At 37.5% G+C, this 23,579-nt stretch overlaps 2 protein-coding genes across 3 annotated transcripts; one reads left to right on the top strand and one right to left on the bottom strand.

Moving 5' to 3' along the window:
* The first annotated feature begins 1,181 nt into the window (after positions 1 to 1,181).
* On the top strand, positions 1,182 to 16,605 carry herc4 (HECT and RLD domain containing E3 ubiquitin protein ligase 4). Of its 2 annotated transcripts, none has more exons than XM_042010361.1 (24): positions 1,182 to 1,265; positions 5,040 to 5,310; positions 5,399 to 5,558; positions 5,730 to 5,806; positions 5,904 to 6,125; positions 6,205 to 6,296; positions 8,062 to 8,192; positions 8,364 to 8,518; positions 8,707 to 8,783; positions 9,398 to 9,522; positions 9,664 to 9,723; positions 10,038 to 10,149; positions 11,140 to 11,329; positions 11,439 to 11,611; positions 11,717 to 11,836; positions 11,930 to 12,028; positions 12,117 to 12,284; positions 14,280 to 14,423; positions 14,564 to 14,730; positions 14,825 to 14,891; positions 14,956 to 15,038; positions 15,152 to 15,335; positions 15,450 to 15,552; positions 15,638 to 16,605. In XM_042010361.1, exons 2-24 carry the CDS (start codon positions 5,085 to 5,087, stop codon positions 15,844 to 15,846), a joined length of 3,144 nt encoding a protein of 1,047 aa, XP_041866295.1. In that variant the 5' UTR covers positions 1,182 to 1,265; positions 5,040 to 5,084; the 3' UTR covers positions 15,847 to 16,605. The 2 variants fall into 2 exon arrangements, with proteins under 2 accessions (XP_041866295.1, XP_041866294.1); XM_042010360.1 differs by lacking the exon at positions 1,182 to 1,265 and adding an exon at positions 2,107 to 2,302.
* A 1,234-nt stretch (positions 16,606 to 17,839) lies between these two features.
* Positions 17,840 to 19,123, bottom strand: LOC121655066 (cytochrome c oxidase subunit 5B, mitochondrial). Its single transcript, XM_042009459.1, has 4 exons — positions 18,967 to 19,123; positions 18,342 to 18,412; positions 18,172 to 18,271; positions 17,840 to 18,076 (listed from the first exon to the last, which is right to left on the bottom strand). Exons 1-4 carry the CDS (start codon positions 19,055 to 19,057, stop codon positions 17,964 to 17,966), a joined length of 375 nt encoding a protein of 124 aa, XP_041865393.1. The 5' UTR covers positions 19,058 to 19,123; the 3' UTR covers positions 17,840 to 17,963.
* Between the last annotated feature and the right edge of the window lie 4,456 nt (positions 19,124 to 23,579).

The raw sequence follows: 23,579 nt of genomic DNA, 5'->3' as shown, positions 1-23,579 counted from the left end.
CTAGGCATGTTGCGGGTCCTCTGCCTTTGGGGGGTGGGGCGGCCGCCTCTGGGCTCCTGGGGCGCTGGGCCCTTCACTTGGGCTGCCCTGGGTGGCCAGTCCCTGGCGGGGCCGGCGGCTGCTGATCTTGGCCCACTGGGACCTGTGCCCCAAGACCGTGGGGGACTCTTGCTGGGGCTCTCCTCTGCCACCCTTTGGGTGGGGCTGGAGTCGTCTTCGTGGTGGGGTAGCTTGGGTTGGTGCTCCGTGGCTGCTGCTGAGGGCCCAGGTCTCTGGCCCTGGTCTGCCTCTGACCTCCGTAGAGGCGTGGTTGCATTTGCACAATCTCACTCACCACTCTTCATCACCAATCACTCCTTATTCCTCATGCTCTGCATGCTGACACAGTCACTGAGTTGTCCAGTGGGTTTTTATACAAAGTGATAATTCTTTTTTTTTATTTTTTTATTTTTTTATTTTTCCTGTGAGTTAGTATCTGGTCGCTGTTATGTCTTTTTGATTTGGTTATTATTTAAAAACTCTTAATGACTAGCAGCTCTGTTTTTTCTGTGTGTGTGTTTCTGTTTTTGTTTTTGTAAAAGTTGTAGGAAATTTTCTGGTGTGTTCATGTACAGGTGTAACAGTTTGTTGTCTGGTGATGGTGTGGATTGAAGGGTCGTTTCCTTCTGTCTGTGATGTTTTTGTCTCCTTTCTTCTTTCCCTTTTGCTCTTTTTGCTATTTTCCATCTTTTTCTGTCCCCTCCGGTCAGGTCCAGCAAGATTACTTAGATTCCTTGATTCAAAGGAAATAAATAAATAAAAGAATCAGATTACCAAGAGGAGCCTTACCCATAGGCCTCCCCTTGGCAGAGCAAATTTGTTCAGCACGATACAGCAACCAGACTATCATTTTGCTTGCTATGATGCTGGACAGGACAAGTTAAAAAAAAGAAAAAAAGAAAAAAGACTAAGGTTAAAAAAAATAATAGGATTCTGGGATTTGATAGCCAAACCTAAAGTACCGTAATTTAAGTTAATTTAAATTAAAGTAAAGTAAACTTATTGATGAATTTTCTGTTTCTTTGGATAGAAATGATCTGCTTCATGAGCAAATAAATAAAATTAATTAACCTTATGTGAATTTCTCTGTCTCCATTCCACCAGAGGGAGCCAGATATTTCACCTTATTTGCCATTTACTCAGGTTGACTTGCAGGGTTTGATAAAAGATAAAAAGATAACGACAAACAAGTCTAGATCCTTCTGGTAAACGCCTCATTGCATTAGGTAAACAAAGCTTCAGTTAAATTTAATATATTTTTTCAATACAGAATATTTGAATAATATTATTTTACTTCAACTCTCTAATGTAATCATTTGTATTATAACTTACAATACTATAAAGCGTACTACACACATTTAGATATACAGCATAATTGTACGATATACATATTACTTGTGTACACATTTAGATTATATATATTTATATATTAATATATTTGAGACGACTGCAACAGTTCTTCCATTTTTTTATTTATTCAATTATTTCTATGTACTATTTTACTAGTTTTTCTATATTATCAGGAGGAAATGCGCAATAAGCATTTATCGTTTCACTTTCATCTATTCTTAGTTTTACTTACACACTGTAATTGTACGTGACATGAATAAAGATTACTTTTTTATTTAAAAGTCGCGAAAGTGATAGGGGGAGACAAATAGGGGAATACATGCGTGTTTGTTATTACAAATGTATGCATACCTACATACAGTACTATACAATCGCAGCAACACGCATGCGCGTTCTCTCCATCTAGAACATGTTGGAGGATTCGCGACATTTCTTCACCTACGTTTAGTAAAAATACAGTAATGTAGTAACACTTCCGGTCAAGAGCCAGCGCTTTCAAATTTAAGTTAATTATTTCACATTTTATAAATATTTACATTTGTTTAGCACTTACTTAGAATTCTCTTTTATTGTTGCTTATATATTATATATATATATGAGATGCCTATTTGCTCTATTGCTTTCAACTGGTCGTTCCGCCTCTAGGAAACTACTTTTATTTCTTAAAATATAAACCGGAAATTATAGTTTAGTATAGCGAGTTTGATACCTCTCCTAACGGCACCATATAGCAGTTGTTAACTGAGTTTTTGAGGTGGAAGAAATGAGTAGCATTTACTACAACAACAAGCTAACATTTGGCTTTTGCCTTTAAATGCCGAAAATGTGCTGGTGTATGCATGTTTAACAACTGGGCGGGTCACCGAGCAAAAACACTGGAAGCCGGGAACATTGTTTAGGCTTGGGTCGTTTGGTAAGATTTGCTGCTTGCCTTTAACGGAAATGTTACTGAAACCTGATCTCAAACTTGTCAAAGTAATTATTTTAAGCAACTGAAAAGATGTACTACGTTTTTCATGTTTTCTTTCACATGGTCGTTTGAAATTACATCAGTAACTTAGACACATTTAAACGTGACAGCTTGCTAACAGCATTACTGGTGAAAAATACCTACTTAACTAATCAGTGTCACCAAGTGATGGGCACATTTATTTATATAATCCTAAAATCGCTGAACGTCTTTACCAAGTGCAGTGACATTAGATAGTCACAAATTAATTTGGTTGGGTTGCATCAGTCATGACTGATCTGCCTAGCTTGTAATCACCATGCTAAAGGTACGTCAACAGACATGCTAGCTGTCTATCTACAGTTATACTTCTGTTCAAAATACTAAAAAAAAAGGCATTCCTGTGTAGCTGCGAAAACATGGTAGATAATCTGTCACAGTTTAATTGAACTATTAATATGAAGTAAAAAAAAAACTGAAAGCATTTTCACATAATCCCAACTATAAATATATTTTAAGTCCAAACGGAAGTTTTGTATATGAGATGAATTAAGTTAACTCGCCCACTGATGAAAGGCTAATTGTAGCTGATAAGCTTGGCTAATCGGTTTACATTTAAACCACGCGGAGTTGTGTCTGATTAATTTGGTATTATCGGGTTCTGGATACAAATTACATGGTAATTTTTGACATGGGTAATAAAATCTACAGGATAACATAAAAATATCTCATCTTGCTGCTATTGGATTACTTTAAAATAATACCCCCCCCCCAAAAAAAAAATTCACATGCTTTGTCAAATGTAAAATTCAATGATTTGCAAACTTCATAAACAAACCATTGTTATATTACCAATTGAACACAAACAAAATATCAGATTTAGAAACTGAGACATTTAACCGATTCATGAAACATTATTAGGTCATTTTAAATTTGATGGCAGCAACACATATCAATAAAGTTATAAACGGTGACAACAAAATACTAAAAGGAATTGGCACACAATCAAAAACAACTAGAGGAGAATTTGACCACCACTTGGGTTAATTGGCAACAGGATAGTGACATGACTGGGTTTAAAAGGAGATGTAAAAATGGACAAAGGGTCACCAGTCTTTGACAACATCGGTCTAAAAATAGTGGAACAGTTTTAGAAAATATGTCACTATAGATCCCACCATCTACAGCATATAATTTCAAAGAATTCAAAGAATCACAAGAAGCCTCGATGTGCATGAATAGGCCAAAACTTGATGATCTTTGGGGTCCTCAGATTGCACCTCATCAAGAACAGGCATGATTCAGTTCAGTTCTGGACCAAAGCTTATTTAAAATGGTCTGAGGCAAAATAGTATGAGGCAATATTTGGTCTAATGAATCAAAATTTGAATCTCTTTTCTGAAACCATAGATGCCATGTTCTGTGGGCTAAATAGGAGATTGTCCCTCTAGCATGTTACAGGTTGGTCAAAAGCCTGCATCTCTAATGGTATGGGGTTGCTTTCGTTCCCACACCTAGGCAGCTTCCACATCAGTGAATGCTTCATCAATGCTGAGAAGTACAGAAAGGTTTTAGAGCAACATCTGCCTCCGTCCAGATGTTTTCTCTGTCAGAGAAGAACTTGCATATTTCAGCAAGACAGCCTTAAACCGCAAACTGCAACCATCACAACAGCATAGCTTTGCAGGAGAAGAGGTCAGGTGCTGAGCTGGCCTGCCTGGAGTCTAGACTTTTTGCCAATAGAAAACATGTGAAGCATCATTAAAGAAAAAGTCCAGTAAAGAAGAGCCAACACTCTCGATGAGCTAGAATCCTGCTCAACGTTTTTGAGACATGTTGCTGCCATCAAATTCAAAATTAGCAAGATAAGCTTTTTTTTTTTTTTCAATAAATGGTACAATATCTCAGTTTCAACATCTAATATGTTGTTTTAGTTCCATTGCTAAATAAATTTGGGTTTATGTGATTTGCAAATCATTGAATTCAGTTTTATCTACATTTTACACCTACTAAACTTTATTGGAGTTGGTTGTGACACACCGAGAATATGCAGGTTATGCTAATGGGTCTTCAAAGTTTTCCCCCGTACATGATACTGATCGTGCAGCAAGTCAAATCAAGTTGCTGTTAAAATAACAACTGGCACAGGTTAATTAGAAATTAAATTTTTGCACAATATACACACAGTGTGTTGGTTGCTTACTGCTAAATTACTTTTACAAAAAACGTTCTAGTATAAACACTGTGGGTGTTTTGTTTCTTTAACTTTTTTGTTTTCTAAAGGCATTACCTTATCCTTAAACATACATCAATAATATAATTAGATATTGTGTTTGTATTTATTTTTATTTATCTTGATCTTATTTATCTTATTTTATCTTTTTACTAATCCTTGTTGCTATATTGATGGATGGTGGAATGTTGAGCACTTTTTTCTTCTGTTTTTGTTTCGACTTTTCACTCGATCAAGTACCTGTCTGTCAGGTTCAATGTGTGTGTGTTTTGTATGGAATGCCAAATGCTATCATTGTTTGTTCAAAACAAATCTACCCACAGGTTTTAATAAACCTTGAACCTTGATTATTCCAAATGTAATCCCAGTTAATCATACCTATTTTCTATCTACCTGCTGTAGTAACTGAAATGATAGATGTGTGTATGTGTTTCTTAAGCTTATAACAGCCCAGGTATCTTTTCACAGAGGCGGGGTTCCTGCTAGTGTGGATAGTCAGAGGTGAGCGTGACCATGCTGTGCTGGGGAAATGCTTCCTATGGACAGCTAGGCTTGGGTGGAATTGATGAAGAGATTGTGGTTGAACCGCGAAAATGTGAATTTTTTCATGGAAAGCAAGTGGCAGATGTGGGCTGTGGCCGCAGACACACAGCTTTCTTATTGGAGGATGGAACTGTGTACACCTGTGGCTGCAATGACTTGGGGCAGCTGGGACATGAGAAGTCCAGAAAGAAACCAGGTTTGTGATATTTATCTTTTAGTCCTCCAACAGCAGTTGGTGAATTCACTCATGACTCATACAGGTATTTGTCTTTCTGGTTTATCAGAACAGGTAGTAGCCTTGGATGCGCAGATCATTGTGGCGGTGTCATGTGGAGAGTCCCATACACTTGCTCTGAATGACAAAGGGCAGGTTTTCTCCTGGGGTCTCGGTTCAGACGGACAACTGGGCTTAAATAATTTTGAAGAATGTATTCGCGTGCCTAGGTATTTCATCAAATTTTTCTTCTTAATTATTGATTCAAATGAAACTATTTGCACTTGTTTTAATTTATATATATATTAAATATAACAATTTCCTTTGTTTTTCAATTAGTGTTCAAAATTGTGTTTAAACCTTATTCTTTTTTTCGTTTTCTCATCTTATAAAAATGCCAGAAACATCAAAAGTTTGTCAGATGTACAGATTGCTCAGGTAGCCTGTGGATATTGGCACTCTCTTGCACTTTCAAGAGGTGAGGATGATTTTTATTCTCATGAAACTCGCACATTTAGTCAGCTTACAAATCTTTCATCATGTGAATCTTTTTAAATTGTTATTGTATTTTCAAGGTGGCCAAGTCTTCTCCTGGGGCCAGAATCGATATGGTCAACTCGGCCTGGGGAAAAAAGGACAGACCATTTCCACGCCTCAGATCATTCAGTCTCTGCAGGGGATTCCTTTTGGCCAGATCTCAGCAGGTGGATCTCACAGCTTTTCCCTCACACTGTCAGGAGCGGTTTTTGGGTGGGGCTGCAACAAGTTCGGCCAGCTGGGTCTCAATGACTGCAACGGTGGGTGGTCAAAACCCCTGAACTTCTTACAAGTATTGAAGTCACAAACACAGGCTCATTCTCAGGATACCTTTTTCAGATCGGTGTTTCCCAACCCTCCTGAAGTCTCTGAGATCGCAAAGAGTGATTTACATCTCCTGTGGAGAGGATCACACGGCAGCACTTACTAAGTTAAGTTATATACATATAATTATGTGATAAACCTTGCAAGTTTGTCTGCAAAAGATTTTGATTTGAATATGTGTTGACTTTGAAAAAAAATATTTATTCATATGAAACAATCAGACCTTATTTTTGTAAATTTAGATTTATTGTTGACATGGAACACCCGGTCAGACCTGGCGTTAACATAGGTCATGGGTGATTTGATTACTGTGCAGATGTAAATGTACCCAGATTGCATTAAAAGGCAGCTCAGACCTGGTATTACCATGGATCTAGGGTGGCATCAAGGTTTTTTTTTTTTAACATAGTTCAACTGTTGAAATAAACCAATTAAATTAGTTTTGCTGCCAGTGATTTACCCTCAGCGCTTTGGGTCCTATAATGTTTGGGTCCTATAACACTAAGGGATGATATTTCACTGTTTCACTGATTAAACTCCATGAGTTGTTGTTATTAACATCAGGGCCTCTATGTGAGACACTGTAATAGATAAATGTGTGTTTCTGTGAAAAACAAGTGAGCTATGTCCACTTTTTGTAGCCGTGAGTGCAGCACTCTCAGTGAAAAGGATCATGTGCACTCAGGTGTTGTGTTACCACCCATGCTGACTCTTAGCCGATAAATTGTTACAAGTACAACAGAATCATTTGATGAGCTGACCCTTGATTAAACATTTTCCTGCTGCAGTCAAAAGCCAGATGTTAGTGGATGTTTGTGTTTAGTCTTTTTTGACCAGTGTAAAAAGGGTTTCAGTAATAGCAGTTTTTAAAAATGTAAAATCGATTGCTTTCAAGTTAATCTTGGTGTTCTTAGTCCATGTGTTCGAGATGACTTGTAACACAGTTTTTTCTGTTCATTTTAGCCTTTTGTCCACTTGCAAACACAGTTTCACTCTAACCTTTCACTCAATATGAACCTTTTGCCTTTGTTTAAAGTGTAAACGTGTAGACAGAAAAAAACCTAAATAAAAAAAAACAGAGACTTTGGTAACTAATAGCACCAACATTCACCTCGCTGGGTGTTTTTATCACCGTGCACTTCCCTGATTGTCATGTTGCTGCCATGTGTGTCACAACTATGCAACCAAACCCAGCAATCTAGTCAGATGATGAGTGAAACATTGTTGGGGCGAGGATGGAGGGTGGCAAATTAATCATGTGATGTTCTACCATTGTGATGCTTTGCAACAATGTGGACAAGGCTTAGCATATCAAAACCAATAGTTAAGATAGTTAAGCTAAGCACAAGTGTGAATGAAGAATAATGGTGGTTAAAACTTAACCAATAGATGATCATCTTAGAATCAGCTATAAACCTCATTCATAAATAACTCAGCTGTATGTTTTAGTAATTAAGCCAGTAAAACATGCTGTTACGTTTAATACATTTTATTGATATGATCATTTTAAAAAAGATGAGTATGTGAATTGTACAATTTTTCATTTCCATGAGCAGACAAACCTTGCCACAATGTGTTGTTGGGAGCTAGAAAAGCCCAATAAAGACATTGTTTGTATTAAGATGTGAAATTTTACATTTTAAGTAATCATGGGTACTTATTTCATGTCCAAGATCCTAGAATGTGGTAGTTTTGTTTCATTTGTGTGATTAAGCTGTAAAGGAGGGTCCCTGTCTTCAGACTTGCAGGTTAAACATACTTCTTAGGGTGTGTTGTTATAGGTCATATGGAAGGGCTGGACTGAAAGCTCTAACATTGCTGCATCATGTATGTTTATCTTTTCCAATCTCATATATATTGCTGATTTTACAGGAAGGGGGTGTGTTTACATTTGGAGCGGGAGGATACGGACAGCTTGGTCATAACTGCACAAACCATGAAATCAACCCAAGGAAAGTCTTTGAGCTTATGGGAAATGTAGTCACACAGATTGCATGCGGAAGGTAAATTTACTGCATATTTTCAGACATTTGATTTCAAACATTATATTCTTATTCCTTGGCATAACAGAGCTTTGTGTAGTATGCAACTGTTGGGTAAACGGGTGCAACTAAACTTTATTTACCTGTCAGAAAATGGCTAAACGTTTTTTTAAATGGCTTTCTTATTGATAGGCAACACACATTGGCTTTCACACCCTCTTCTGAGAAGATGGACTCATTTGGGCTTGGAGGTAATGGGCAGCTTGGTACACGCTCCACATGCAACAGAAAAAGCCCCGCACCTGTTAAAGGCCCTTGGGGAGTTTCCAGTGATCCCACAGACATGGGTGAGACTCCTTAAATAAAATATTTCTGAAGACTACAGGGCAGTGAATGCATTCATTGGAATTGCTTCATGTCTTTGGTCTCTTATATATGTTTTTCTAACAACACTCGCATAAAGAAGTAAATGATATATCAAACACATTATTTGTTGAAAAAATTCAATAACCTGTTGTATCAATTCATATTACAGAACTGGATCAGAGCTGTTTTGTCAAGAGGATTTATGCTGGAGGAGATCAAAGCTTTGCTCACTATTGCACTGCCAATGTATGTATGCATTTAAAAGGCACTTCATCTTAAGGCTGCTGTTTGCACCCTAGCCTCTGTTTTTGAAACGGATACAAGAACCTTGGAGTTGACGAAGCTGCACACCTGTTTTCCTCTGCTCTGCTCACTGTGCTCTCAGTTAAACATGGTTCAATATTTGAAATGCTCTCACCATCCATTTATAATCAGGAAGGACTGGGGCTTACCAGATCAATGACATGAGCTATGGAGTAGAAATTAATCTTGATTGTAACAATACAGTCTCAAACTAAAGGATTAACATGACAAATAATTTAAATCAAAAGCACAAAAGGATATTGCTTCTGATGTTTTCTCTAAAGACTCGATCCTCACTTTGAAATTATGTTAAGTAGGAAGATGATTGCTGTAGCTAAGCAACAATAAGCACTTAAGTACTCAGCATCATGGGTGCTTTCTAGCAGACTGTGTGCACAGAGTTAAAATTTTGAGGCCTCAGTGCTGCTTACAGTTATTTGTATAATCATATAAATGAAATGTTATTGCCTGATTTAGTTTTTTATTCCCTAATGAGTTGCATAAGTTCATAAATGTATGTTGTTTATTTTTTTTACTTGTTTTCTTTATTATGATAGAACCATAAGAACACACATGATGAGAAGATACGAAATCTCCAAAGAAAGATTTGCGGCTTAAATGAGGATATCATACAAAACTGGTTGAGCCACTCACACGGAAGACTACCACCAGAAATCTCCAAGTAAAGTCCTCTCCTCAGAAGTACTCTGGCATATAAATGTTACTGCTAGCTTGAGTTTGCTTTAGACACTATCATTTCTATTCAGAGATTTGGTTTTGAAAATTCATCACACCAACTTTTTGCTTTTTGTGATTCCTTTAGTGAGATTGACCTCATATTCTCCTCAGCAAGCTGCCTCAATGGGTCTTTCCTGTCGACAAGGTAATCATGCTTCATTTTAAATCAGTTTCTAACCCCGCGTGTCATTGCAAGTCAGTTTGCAAACAGCAGGGAGGCAGCTTCTGCAAGCTAATTCACCAATTAAACTGTAATCTGTTGCAACAGCTCTGTAATATGACAAGACTTTTTAGAGTTCATGATGTTTAGTTTGTTTAACTTCCAGAAATTAAATCACTAAAATGCCAATTTGGAAATTTAAGTTTAATTTGTGTCTTACTGAAATATATTGAATTTTTACCACTTCCTCATGCGTGTAAGTTGGCATGTTTAACTGGAGCTTGTTTCTTTTTACACAGTCACCCAGATCACTACAGTACCAGCAGCAAATGTTCAGGGGTGGATATGAACATGGCTCGCATACTGTTTCACAGAGTAGTGCAGCAAGATCACCCCGAGATCGCTCAGCAGGTCAGTGGCCGCACATAAAGCCTTTCTGTTAGCAGATCCAAACGTGTTTGGAAAAGGTTTCTGTTTTCACAGTTTATCCTCTTTTTTTAACCATTCATTTGACAATTAACAGATGAGCAATTATTCTGATCAAGTGTTTGTTGTTTCACTAGTTTATGCAATAAAGAGATAAAAGATCTGCAATTTATTCCAATTTGTTGAATTTTTTTTTTTTTCAGAGCTGGTTGTGGAAACTCTTAGTATGTGTTTTAAAGAATAGGTGCACATGACAAATCCATCATTTGGCTTAACAACCCAGAATGATGAATCACAGAGCACGGGTAAAAAATGTTTAGAAAAAACAAAAGAAAAGGAACCACGGTTCAAACTGGCCACGGCCCAGTGAAAAAAGGAAAAACCTCGGGTCACATTGACCCAAGCGCAGAGCCGGGGTGTATTATATTTATAAACAGCAAAAGCAAGGAACAACTGAACTGACCCAAATGCAGCACAAAGGTTAAGCTGTTTAAATAATTTGGATTGAATACCTTTTTTCAAAGCAGTGCTTTGCATTAAGATTTAGACGTGCTGGAACTGAACCAACATAATGATGCAGCATTGTGTCAGCATTGTTCCATGTTTGAACCTGCTGGGTTGTCTTGTGTGGAGTTTGCATGATTACACCCTAAACACATACATGTTAGGCTAATATGTGACTGTAAATTTGAGTGAGTGTATATGTTGGTTGTTGTTGTTTGGCCTTGGGATGGACTGACAACCTGTCCTCTTGTACAGAATAAAGTGGTTATAACTGATGGCTGGATGTAGTATAATTTTCCACAATGATGCATTATTCTGTCTAAACACATTATCCCATATTCATGCAATATTGGTTCACTTGGCCCCATACATGACCTTATCAGTATTTGCAGAATGAATCAGAAGAGGCCTAATTCAGAGATTAATGCAGACATTTTAACAGATCTATGTGCTTCCTCTTTTATGCTTCAGGTTGCTGCCAGTCTGGAGAAGAACCTGATTCCCAGGTTAAACAACTCTCCTCCAGACATTGAAGCACTGAGACTCTACCTCACTCTTCCAGAATGCCCTCTCTTCATTGACAGAAGCAATTATGTGACCATCACTATCCCGTTTGCCAAATGCATCATCAGCCTGAAAGAGGCTCCACTAAAAGTGCTGGGTAAGATGGTTTGTCTTTTCTGTTACTAATGTCAAAATGTTTTTTGTTTTTAATTCGTTCTAATCAGCTCAGGTCTGTAACAAAATGTTTTGCCTTGCATTTGAATCAGGCAACTGGTGGTCCACATTTGAGCCCCCACTCTTCCAGCGGTTGGTCGATTTGTACAAGGAGGTGGTGGTGTATCTGCTCCAGATGCAGAAGATGGGCATTCCAGCGGCAGAGCAGAGAATTTTCAGCTGCTTCTTGGACACATCCCTCAGATTCCTGGAAATCCTGCACAAGGTCAGAAATTAAGAAAAAAAAACTGGATCTATGGTGCATCAGCTGTCAAATTCCTATTATTTTTACCTTGAAGGCTCATTGATGACATCCCTTCCATCCCTTCAGGTGAACGAGAGAGCAGGACACATCATTCAGTACGATAAATTCTACATTCAAGAGCTGGATGACCTGGTAGACATCAGAAATGACTATGTCACCTGGATTCAGAAGCAGATGTACCCACTGGTGTGTCCACTGCTGGAGTTACATCCACAGCTAACTTTATGATTTGTCTGTGATCAGGCATTGGTGACTCTGCATCTTTCTCTTTATCATCAGGGTCATGATGGTGTTGTGACTTTGTGCAAGTATCCATTTGTATTTGATGCCCAAGCAAAAACCACACTGCTTCAAACGGATGCTGTCATACAGATGCAGGTAATTTACAAGCTCCATCAGACTGGCCTCACAGTTTGCTCATTCTGTAGTGTAATGAGACATTAATCATTTTGCATTTTATAAGTAGATGGCAGTGGATCAAGCTCAAATGCAAAACTTCAGCTCCATGTTCCTGCCTGCAGTGGAATCTGTCAACCCATGTCTTATCCTCATTGTGCGGAGGGAAAATATTGTCGGAGACACCATGGAAGTCCTTAGGAAATCCAAGAATGTCGACTACAAGAAACCACTCAAGGTAAACTCAGATAAAAATCAGTGCTCATATTAAGTTCATTTACTGGTGCAGAATTGCATATTTGGATCCAACATGAATGGGTTCACAAGATTTAATGTTATTTATCTCAAACCGTACAGCGCATTACGCTATGTTATCACCTACTTTTGAAATGCCTCATTCTAGTTTGACTGCAGATGACTTTCAGCTGATTCATACTCAAGTTGTGAAATTCTTCTGTATGAGTTGGTTTGACCACACCCAGCTCTGTGTCCTGTAACATACTGACCATCCAAATACAGCAAGAATTTTGTTAATGATTTCTCAGATTTTTCTGGCTGGAATGATGTTAAAATATAATATGAATTTTGATATTTGTGTGTGTTGCCCTACCACCCCTTTGGTCAAAGACTTTCTGAATCTAGTTGATTCTTTTAATCTTACTCAGTTTGTGACCAATCTTAGATCTATGCAGTATTCTTGAAGTGTTGTAGTCAGATTTTGAAGCACCTCATAGCACCGAAACTGCCCCTTTAAAGTTTTTAAGTTTTTTTTTTTTTTAGGTGACTTTGCCTCACCTGTCACATTGATAGTATAAAAAGTGCTGCAGTGTAATGGTTTCGAACTTATTTGTATGACAAGAACTTTGCTCTCAACCTGGGTCTTTAGTCCCTCTTTCTTGTGGAGTCCTGCCAGGTTCTGTTCTGGGCCCACTGTTTTTTTGCCTCAACATGCTCTCCCTTGCTTCTTACCTCAGGAAATATGGTATTTCATTTATAGTTATGCCGATGATACTTAGATTTCCCTGCCCATGAACTATGACAGCACTGTTTTGTTAAAATTCCTGTTAGATTGTCTCTAAAAGATTAAGGCTTGGATTACCCTAAACCCTTTAAAATGGTGATATAGATAAAACTGAAGTTATGATATTTGGGCCAAGTGGTTTGTGTAGTGCTTTATTTTTAAATCTAGGTGGCCTTAAACCATATGCAAATAAATAAATTTATAAAAAAAAAAACAAGTTTGATATTTGACTGATTTTAAATCAGAGAAACAGATAAACTCAGTGGTCAAAAATAGTTTCTTAAACTGCTGCAGCTGTCTAAAGTAAACCCAGCTGAAGTGTTGTGATACCTTTAGATGACCGACTGTAGGAACCTTTTGCAGTTCCTATAACCTTTTCAGGAACTAGGCCGTTTTTTCGTGCATTCTGACATTAGTGCTGGCCAAGGCTTTTCACACTTCCAGCTGATCACATGTAAACATGTCTCTCTCCTCATACATCCATTCTTTCTTCTCTTCATTGGCTCCCTTCTAGATACAGTTTAGGGTTTTATTAATAATTTACAGGTCACATAATGTGCTAGCTTTATATATCTCTGACCTTGGAACCACATGTGCCATCTAGATTCCTCAGGTCTACAGATATGTTGCTTTTAATTGTTCTGAAATTGAGTTTGATGCTCAAATAAGCCTGTGCCTTTGCTGTTGTAGCTTTAAAATTATAGAGCCTACTACCCCGTCATGTTCAGCATGCCTCATCATTTAAGTTTTATCTAAAAAAAAAAAAAAGTTTATTCTTTGGCTTTTAAATCTTTATGGAGGTTCTTCTTTTTTTTGTTTTTATATATTTCATTGCTTTAATTTATTTTCATAATTTTTTTTGTTGAGATTTTGTTGATGTGTTTATGTCTTATGTCAACATTTGTGATGCTTGAATTCATTTTTAATGTTCAGCACTCAACAGGTAGCTGTTTTAAATGTGCTTTATAAATAAACTTGACTTGCTCCAGTCTCTTTAAGGCTCCTCTCCCAGACAGCCTGTTTTTCCTGATTACTTTAAAATAAATGACTTTACACAAATTATTTATTTAGGGTGAAGTAAAGGAAGAACTTTGCTCAGAACCAATGATTATGAACCCACAGAAAATGACTGCAGTTCCCTCCCCTCTGGAATGTGTTCATGGCTTTCAGCTAGTTCTGATGTTACTGACTGCTTTGCAACATTCATGGCAGGTGATCTTTGTGGGAGAAGAGGCAGTTGATGCAGGAGGTGTGAGAAAGGAGTTCTTCCTCCTGATCATGAAAGAGCTGCTGGATCCAAAGTATGGCATGTTTCGTTACCACGAGGAATCCAGGCTCATCTGGTTTTCAAACAAGGTACCAGCATTATGTGCTCCCTCACACAAATAGGAAAAACGTTGATACCACACATTGTTTACAGTAAACCATGTCCTAATGGGTCCTTTGAGACTTCATCCTCCATGAAATATTTTCCAACTGCTGAGTGTCCTTTGCAGACATTTGAGGACATTGACTTGTTCAACCTCATTGGAGTCATCTGTGGTCTGGCCATCTACAATATTACCATAGTGGAGCTCAACTTCCCTTTGGCTCTTTACAAAAAGCTTCTGAAGAGGAAGCCAACGTTAGATGACCTAAAAGAGTTAATGCCCGATGTGGGAAGGTCAGTTCTCTGAGTTTTTTTTTTTTATTTATGATGTCATTTAAAAATGTTGTTACCCAGAAGACTTGTGAATTATTCTACGTTTTTCAATTAGGAGTCTGCAGCACTTACTTGACTATACAGAAGACGACATTGAGGAAACCTTCTGCTTGAACTTCACGGTAAGATTATTTTTTTCTGTATTTTCTGTGATGAATCAAGTGTAAAACTTATTTTTCTCTTTAGGTCACAGAGGAAAACTACGGTGCCACTGAGGTCTTGGAACTAGTGCCAAACGGTGAAAATATCAATGTCAATAAAACAAACAGGTACATTTTCTGCATTGTCCTGTTAGTTAAAGGTGTTTAAATGCAGCCAACAAGCAACACGGTGACTTTCTCCCATTTTCACTTCACTTCTATGCTGGTTCTCATCCTTCTAGGCAAGAGTTCGTCATTGCCTATGTAGACTACATTTTCAACTCATCAATAGCTCCGCTGTTCGAGTGCTTCTACGCAGGCTTCCACAAAGTGTGCGGTGGAAAGGTTTTGGAGCTGTTCCAGCCAAGCGAACTACAAGCCATGGTCATTGGCAACACCAACTATGACTGGATGGAGCTTGAAAAGGTCAAATTTCAAATCATGATTGAATAAAACATGTACTTTCATTAACCTATTTTACCAAAGAAAGCCTAATGTCATATGATGAGCTATATAGATCATTTATTTTTGACTCCTCAGGGTACCGAGTACAAAGGTGAATACTGGGCTGACCATCCGACCATCAGGCTCTTCTGGGAGGTGTTCCACGATCTTCCATTAGAGAAGAAAAAACTGTTTCTCTGTAAGCTCTCCCAAAAATGTATTAATGTTTTTTAAAAACACCATCAGTGTTATCAAGCTAAATTTATGTTTTGTGCCATCTCTAGTGTTCCTCACAGGAAGCGACCGCATACCAATCTTGGGCATGAAAAGCCTGAAACTGGTGATCCAGCCTACTGGTGGAGGGGAATACTACTTACCTGTGGCCCACACCTGCTTCAACCTTCTGGATCTTCCCAAGTACACAAACATAGAAACGCTCCGTGAGAAGCTTTTACAAGCAATAGAACACAATCAGGGCTTTAATCTTGCTTGATATCAGAGGGAAATGTCCCTCGTCTAGACTTTCGATGGCAAACATTCCCAAAACTTTTGTTTTTCAGACTTTTTAATCAGTTCAGCTTTTATGACAGGACACTTGGTTGTTCAAAGGAATCCATACGACACCATGAATGATTACTTTGGAGTATTACATTAAAGTTTACTTTGATTTTCCAACTTTTTCTTTGCCATCACAATTTGATGCCCTACAACGAGCTGATTCCCATTTTATATTGCTCATGTAGATATGCTTTTATCCATGTTTGGACATGACAAGTGTGATAAACCAGACTACTGGTATATACAGAACAGGGATTGTATACAACAGCATAACTCTTGCAAGATACAATGACGTGCAGCAGCATTACCTATTCAAAGCTTAAAACGTGATGCAATGCTGAGATGTTTGTTGGTTGAAAATTTTAAGAACGTCCTTGTGAGACCCTGGAGTCGCAGAAACAACTCAAGTCTCATAGTTTCAAGAAAAATTAAACATATTAAGCTGCTCTCTGGTACATGTATCTGCATGGCAACTGCAGTCACTATTTTACAAGAGTTATGCCCCACCCATGTAGATTAAATGTTTGAATCTAAACAGTGTAAACAAACTCTTAATGTTTCCAGTAAGCACTGTTGTAACATTTGATTGAAAGCCGTGTGAAGCATTAGCTTTGGATGCAGTTCATTTTCTTGGCCATGTGCTTTAAACAATCCACAAATAAAATAAAAATACAGCCACTAAAATAAATAAAACTTTGGGGGTAAGGTGTTTTGTGTGTCTTACCAAGTAGTCTTCTGAAAGGTTGACTTGAGGTCACATTGAGAAAAATCTTACCTGTCTGCCAGTTCTAGACCAGTTCTGTTTGTACAGCCCAGTGAGCCTTTATTCTTTAACACAGACTGAACCCTGTTGGGACAAGCCCTCTTGTAATTTCTTAAGTCTTAAAGTAACACTTCACAAATTTGACCTTAAAACTCTGAGTTTCTGACTTGTTTTGATGGCACACTGACATTTATTATACAATTTCCTGGAGCCCTTGTTGCCCTGCAGCATCATGTGGCAGCTATGTTTATTTTTACACATCAGCAACTGGATATCAACACACTTTTGAACATGCATTATGGCTGATTCAGCAAGGAAGTGCAAGAGAATATTATCTGGGTAAGCAAGGAAAGGGAAGAAAGTGACAAAGCAAGAGTCAACGTTGGACTATCTGGCTGGAGAAAAGGATACTGAATTAGCTGTCATTAGGGGACACTACAGCGTTATCTATCAAAGTTCAGTGGTCTTGCTTTAAAGATGCAACATGCAACAAAGTCAGTAATAGAAAAAAATATACAAAGTCAAACTTTTTCTATTGGTATCTAAATAATTTACCAAAATAAATTTAGTTTTTAATCTATTATGAGGCATTTATGTTTACTTACCATGGGTCCATGTAAGACCTGTTATCACAGATTTAAGACTAGTTTTTGTATTAGATTTTGAAGCAGACAGAGCAACTGAGGTCCCAGATGTATCTCTCAGGTCCTATAACCGGTCTTTGCTTAACTCCAACACCTATCTCTTAAATCAGTTTAGTATACTTTTCATCTCCTGTAGATGTTTTATAACCTTCCCACTTCTTTTGTCCCCTACTTGTCTAATAGCCATATTTTTTTAAAAAGTATACACTGCACACCATGTTGAGGTATGCTCAGTTTTTGTTCGACAGCTCTTTGGAAATCACCTTTTTGTTGGAAAGAAATGCTATCTTACCTGTCAAACTGCGATGCCTTTGGATTTTCTATAGATAATACTGAAGAAATTTAAACCTGCAGCAGCAGGCTTCTAACGATTGATGAATGATTCATAACAAACCAAAGAAATGCATGACAGAATCAGGTACACATAGGGTGGAGAAAGCTAACAAAGACCAAACAAAAACATTTAAATGTGTACTTAAGCCACACCATGTTGTATCCCACAACAAAAAGCCACAGATGTCTCAGTTTTAAGTTCATATTTTAATGATAAATTATACACATTAATGATTGGCACACACTGTATTACATAGCCCTGAATGAAGACAGTATATTTGTCTGATGTTACATTGGACAGAGCTGTTGTTTTCAATGGGGCAACTCATGGTGAACCAGTTTATAATGGGAACCACAGGAAGGGCAGCGCTGGGCATCCCCCTCATGAACCCAGAACCACACAATAGCAGTGTTGTCTTCCTCACCTAATGAAACAATTCAATAATAAATAACCTGATTTGTAATGGTCACAAAGAAAAGAAACAGTTGTGTGAAAGTCAGCCTGCAGAGGAGGACTTACAAACACAGCCCACCAGCCTCTTGCTTCCAATGCCTGGCACAATATGAGGGTCTTCCTTGGTACCAGCATAGGCCTTGGGCTTCAGGATGCTGTAGGGATCCTGTGCAGTGGACATGAAGAAAATTGGTTCATGTACAGTTTAACTGTACTATACAAATGGAGCAGCTTACCTTTCCCTGTTTAAGGGCCTGCAGGGTGCGTCGCTCCAGTCCAGTGGCCTGCTCGTCATCTGTTGGTATTCCTGAAAGTGTGTGGCACAGAGGTTGGTACAGATTCATGATAAACCCAAAATCACGTTCACTTTAATTTCAGCAGATGTCATGGTTGTAGCTGAGGATGGTAGCGACAAGGAATAAAGCTGCACTTTGTCACTGCACCTCCCACACCTACACGCCTTCCCCCGTCCTCTATTAGGATATTGGCATCAAACCAAGTAGGGCTGCCAAAAGAGGTGGGTCTATCACAGGCCTTTCCACGAGTTAAAGTCCAAATGACCTTCATTTTCTTTTCATACGTTTCCACCACTTTTCTCCCATACACAATATCGTTGCTCATAAAAGGGACAACAACGACAACAAATACGTTCGTATGCATAACATGACTGTGAACACCAGTTGTCATCGTATTGTTAGTAACCAAACTGCGCAATAAACGTAAGACTTCCTCAGTAACTAAACATAACCAGTCCTGCAGCTCTCAGCTAAACTTTGTCTTATTACCGAAAACAGTTAGGCTTTCCCCCGCAGTTTATCGACCTAAAATATTTATTCCCTCTTGCCAAAAATAAATGTTTACCTCCCACTGAGGACATAGTACGGTGCAGCGGTTTGGTCACCACATTTCTTCTCAGTGTTGAACAAGCTCGGAGAAGCAGACGTCCCGCCATTATGCTGTCACTATCAAGTACCCAAAATGACCTGAATCGGACGCGGTTTCTTGGACTGACATGAACCCGACAGGACTATTTGAGTGGCAGGTGGTTGGACCAATGAGAATCGAAATATTTCGGAGTTGGCCAATAGGATTGAAAAGAGGAAAGTACAAGGAAATAGTACGAAACGCTATTAAAATTATAAGCTAGCCCTGTTATTTTTAATAGTGTATTATGATTTTTTTTTATTTTCTTTGAAGATAGCTGTAAAATCCCTTTTCAATTCACGAGATTCTTATCAATAAGCTAAAAGAAATAGTCATGAAACGAAAGGATTCTCAAACTTATTTCAATATTGTTCCCTGTTTAGTAATCGTTTCTCTCAGTACTAAACCATGAGATTCAGTTTGAGACAAGGGGCCATATGCAGCAGTTTCATTTCAAGTGGGCCAAACCAATAAAAATAGCAGCATAATAACCTATAAATAATAAAATGAAGAATCCACATTTTCCTTTTATTATATAGTATATTATCAAGATGTTTACATTTAATGAACTATACTTTTAAAAACATTATGAACAACCAGAAATTACCAGAAAAAAATAAGTCAAGTTTCATAATTTTTTTTTTGTCCTACACAAGTCCATAATTTTATTTTATAAATATATTTTATTTTGTTTACTTGATTTTATGCTCCCATTTGAGAAACACTGCCTTAAGGTAAATAAACTCCAGTGCAGTCAGCTACTGTATATACACTCACCGGTCACTTTATTAGGTACAGCTCTCTTGTAACAGGTTGGGCCCTGTTTTGCCTTCAGAACTGCTTAAATTCATAGCATAGATTCAACAAGCTGTTGGAAACAGCAGTTGGGCCAATAAATCACCATTAGACATGGACAGAGAGGTATGAAAATGTTTTGTTTCACTTGTTTCTTCAAAGCAATAATTTACACCTCTCTTATTCAAACTCTCAGGTGTTAACATCAACACATTTATGTTTGTTACTGTTTTTTAATATGGGGATTTTCACACAGTTCCATGTCTTTGGAAAGGGTTTTAATGATTTGGGGGTAAAATACCTGTTTCTACCTCTTGTTTGTTGTCAGCAGTTTGGAGGTGCCATTATCTGAAGCAGAGAAGTTTCAGCAGGTGGTCCCATTACATCTTCACCAGATCACCAACGAGTGAGTTATTGTTAAATGTTGTTAAGCAAACCTCCAGTAATTATATTACTATAATTACTATTATACTATATATAACAAATTCACTAGAGATATAACAAATTCACTAGATAAAAGATTGCACACAATGGGATTATTTTTTGATTTGAAGAAAGCATTTGACACAATTAATCATGATATTTTGTTGTATAAATTAGAGAGATATGGGATTAGAGGTAAGGTACTTGACTGGATCAAGAGTTTTCTGACAGAAAGGAAACAGTTTGTCAAGCTTGGGGACGTCTGTTTCACTAGTTTGGACATTTCTTGTGGTGTCCCACAGGGATCAGTCTTGGGCCCCAAATTGTTCATTCTTTATATAAATGATTTGTGTAAGGTAACAAATGTGTTAAAGCTGGTCTTATTTGCAGATGATACCAGTACTTTTTGTTCTAGCAGTGCTCTACAGTTGTTAATAAAGGAGATAAACATAGAATTTTAAAAAATGAAATTATGGTTTGATCGAAATAAATTATCATTAAATTTGACGAAAACCAAAATAATGGTGTTTGGAAATGATCAAACAAATTTGCAGAATGAAATTGTGTTGGATGGGGTAGAGATTAAAAGAGTGAATGAAATAAAATTTTTAGGGTTGATAATAGATGAACAAATTAGTTGGAAACAACACATTAGACATATCCACAGTAAAGTTTCAAGAAGTTTAGCAGTATTAAATAAAGCAAAACAGAATCTAGATCATAAATCACTACATACTCTTTTTCGCTTGTTATTTCTTCCATATTTTAATTACTGTGCAGAAATTTGAGGTATGAATTACAAAACAATAATACATCCACTATTTGTTCTCCAAAAGAAAGCCATAAGGATCATCCATGAGGTAGGTTACAGGGACCAATTCATTATTTTTGCAGTCAAAATTATTAAAATTGAAAGACATTATTAATTTACAGACTATACAAATTTTATTTAAGGCAAAACACAAATTACTACCTGCAAATATTCAAGGACTGTTTACAGAAAGAGAAGGGAGTTATCTTTTGAGAGGGAAATTTAATTATAAGGTCAAAAGGGTGAAAACAAGGAGGAGAGGTTTCTGTATTTCTGTTTGTGGAGTAAAATTGTGGAATAAGTTGAATGTGGAGCTCAAGGAATGTCCAAATTTAAAGCAATTTAAAATTTTTTTAAAGATATTACTTTCACACAATCTATGAATGAAGAAGCTTCTTTTTGAAATATGTATTTTTTGTGTTGGTTTAAAATGAACTACTTGCAATGGTAGAACAATATGAAATCATTTAAATGTGTACTATGATGTAGGACTGTGAAGTTCAGATGGAAAATTAACAGGAAGTGGAAAATATTATTTTAACTTTGGAGAAGGGGTGGGATTTAATAAGTTTTACTTCTTCCCGCCCCTTTTCGAGCATGATCTTTGTTACATTTTTCTTTTTTGTATTTGGAATTCTCATGGCTGTACATTTGGTTTTGTATGTGCTCGAAATAAACTACTTACTACTACTTACTACTATATTAAATATTGGTTAAATCTTATTTTGACTTAACCATCCTGATCTTGTGTTCCTTGCAGTGGCTGTTGTTAACTGAGCATAGTTCCTGACAGAGTAATCACGCTGGTTAAGCTGTGTTCCCGGGTCCTTGACATGGTTAGTGATTTGCTCTTGGCTTTTGTGGCACCTAAGGTACAAGCAGAGAGTAGCAACCATACTTTCTCTGAGGGTCCCAACACCTCCATCAACACTTTCAGATTCATTTGTGCACACTTGTAGGATTTACTTGTGTCATAGATAAAATTTGCATATATATAACAACACATTTTTATACCTCTATGAGAGAGATAGAGGTGGATTGCCCAGTTTTAAAGCACATTTCCAATACAGGACTATAATGATTGTGGAGCTAACAGCTGATCATAAAGTTAATAAAATCTGAAAAATTATTAACTACCATTATGACTAATTTCATGTTTTCCATTGAAATGCCAGCTGCTTGATGTGTGAGCTTTTATCTGAAACATAAGGCTGAAATTGGACTTGGTTCTATTACAGAAATCAGAATCATTACAGAAAGTATGCCAGATGATGATTAAATGGGATTTTGTGATCAATAGAGATTTTTTTTATTGTTTTTTTTTTTATTACTTAAATATGACACATTTGTTTGAGCTTTAAAAAGGTAGCTATTTGCAATGTTGACCTGAAATTTCATGTTGGCATCAAGATGCTTTTAAGGGAAAAAGGTGCTGCATTTCTTTTTATTTATTTTTTTCTTTTACATTAAACGGGACAGCAAAGGCCTTAACATATGTTTTCACGGCCAGAGGAATTATTTTGAGTTCTTTCCTTTTAAGAATAATACAGGAAAACGGAATAGTTGGTTTAAGCACTGACTAAAAAATGCTCCTGTTCTCCAGGTGGAGGCGCTGTTGGAGCAACAAATAGCTGTACACTTGAATAGAAAAGAAAAATTTGCGAAGCCGCGATTAGAGAACTGAAACATGTTAAAACACGACATGCGAGCGCGTGTGTTGTGTGAGTAGTTGGTTTTGGTAGCAGAAGGAGCATAAAAAGACTGGGTCCCGCTGTATTACTCAGGCTGCGCTACAGTGTCTATTCACAGGCGCGATCCCACTACTGAGCGGCACGGGGGCTTTGACCTGCTCCGTTTCCGACCTGGGCCGGTACACCCCTCCTTAGACGACCTGGTGGTCCCGAGCTCCCCCAGGAGCACCATATCGATACCGAACTTAGTGCGGACACCCGATCGGCATAGCGCACTACAGCCCAGAACTCCTGGACTCAAGCGATCCTCCTGTCTCAGCCTCCCGAGTAGCTGGGACTACAGGCGCGCGCCACCGCACCCGGCAGCAGTCCTCGTACTTATCGGTCTTTTAGCTTTTAGCATGATGACGTCATTGAACGCATCAGCAGCATCCACCGGCGAAGGCTGAGTAGAACTGTTTGTTGGCTAATACCATCATCATTTAAATGTGTATATATATATATATATATATATATATATATATATATGAAACTTTCCCTTCAGTTCCCAAATAATTTTACACTGAGACATTTTTATACGTATTCTTTATTTTATTTATTTATTTAGTCTATTTATGTACAGGAGGGACACAAGGATGCTACTTCCAAATTTGCTGTTCATCTTAACATGGAAATGTAAATAGTTTTAATTAGAAAACTTTACAACTCTCGATATTTTAAATCCTGTCTCTATATTACAGTTGATATTACATTTTGAAAAATGTTTTAATTTTAAACCATACCTATCTGAAATATGATAGATAGATAGATAGATAGATAGATAGATAGAT

This window comes from Melanotaenia boesemani, chromosome 16 (assembly GCF_017639745.1).
Source record: "Melanotaenia boesemani isolate fMelBoe1 chromosome 16, fMelBoe1.pri, whole genome shotgun sequence".
In the NCBI taxonomy this organism is placed as follows: domain Eukaryota; kingdom Metazoa; phylum Chordata; class Actinopteri; order Atheriniformes; family Melanotaeniidae; genus Melanotaenia; species Melanotaenia boesemani.
This window is presented reverse-complemented; position numbering and strand designations above follow the sequence as displayed.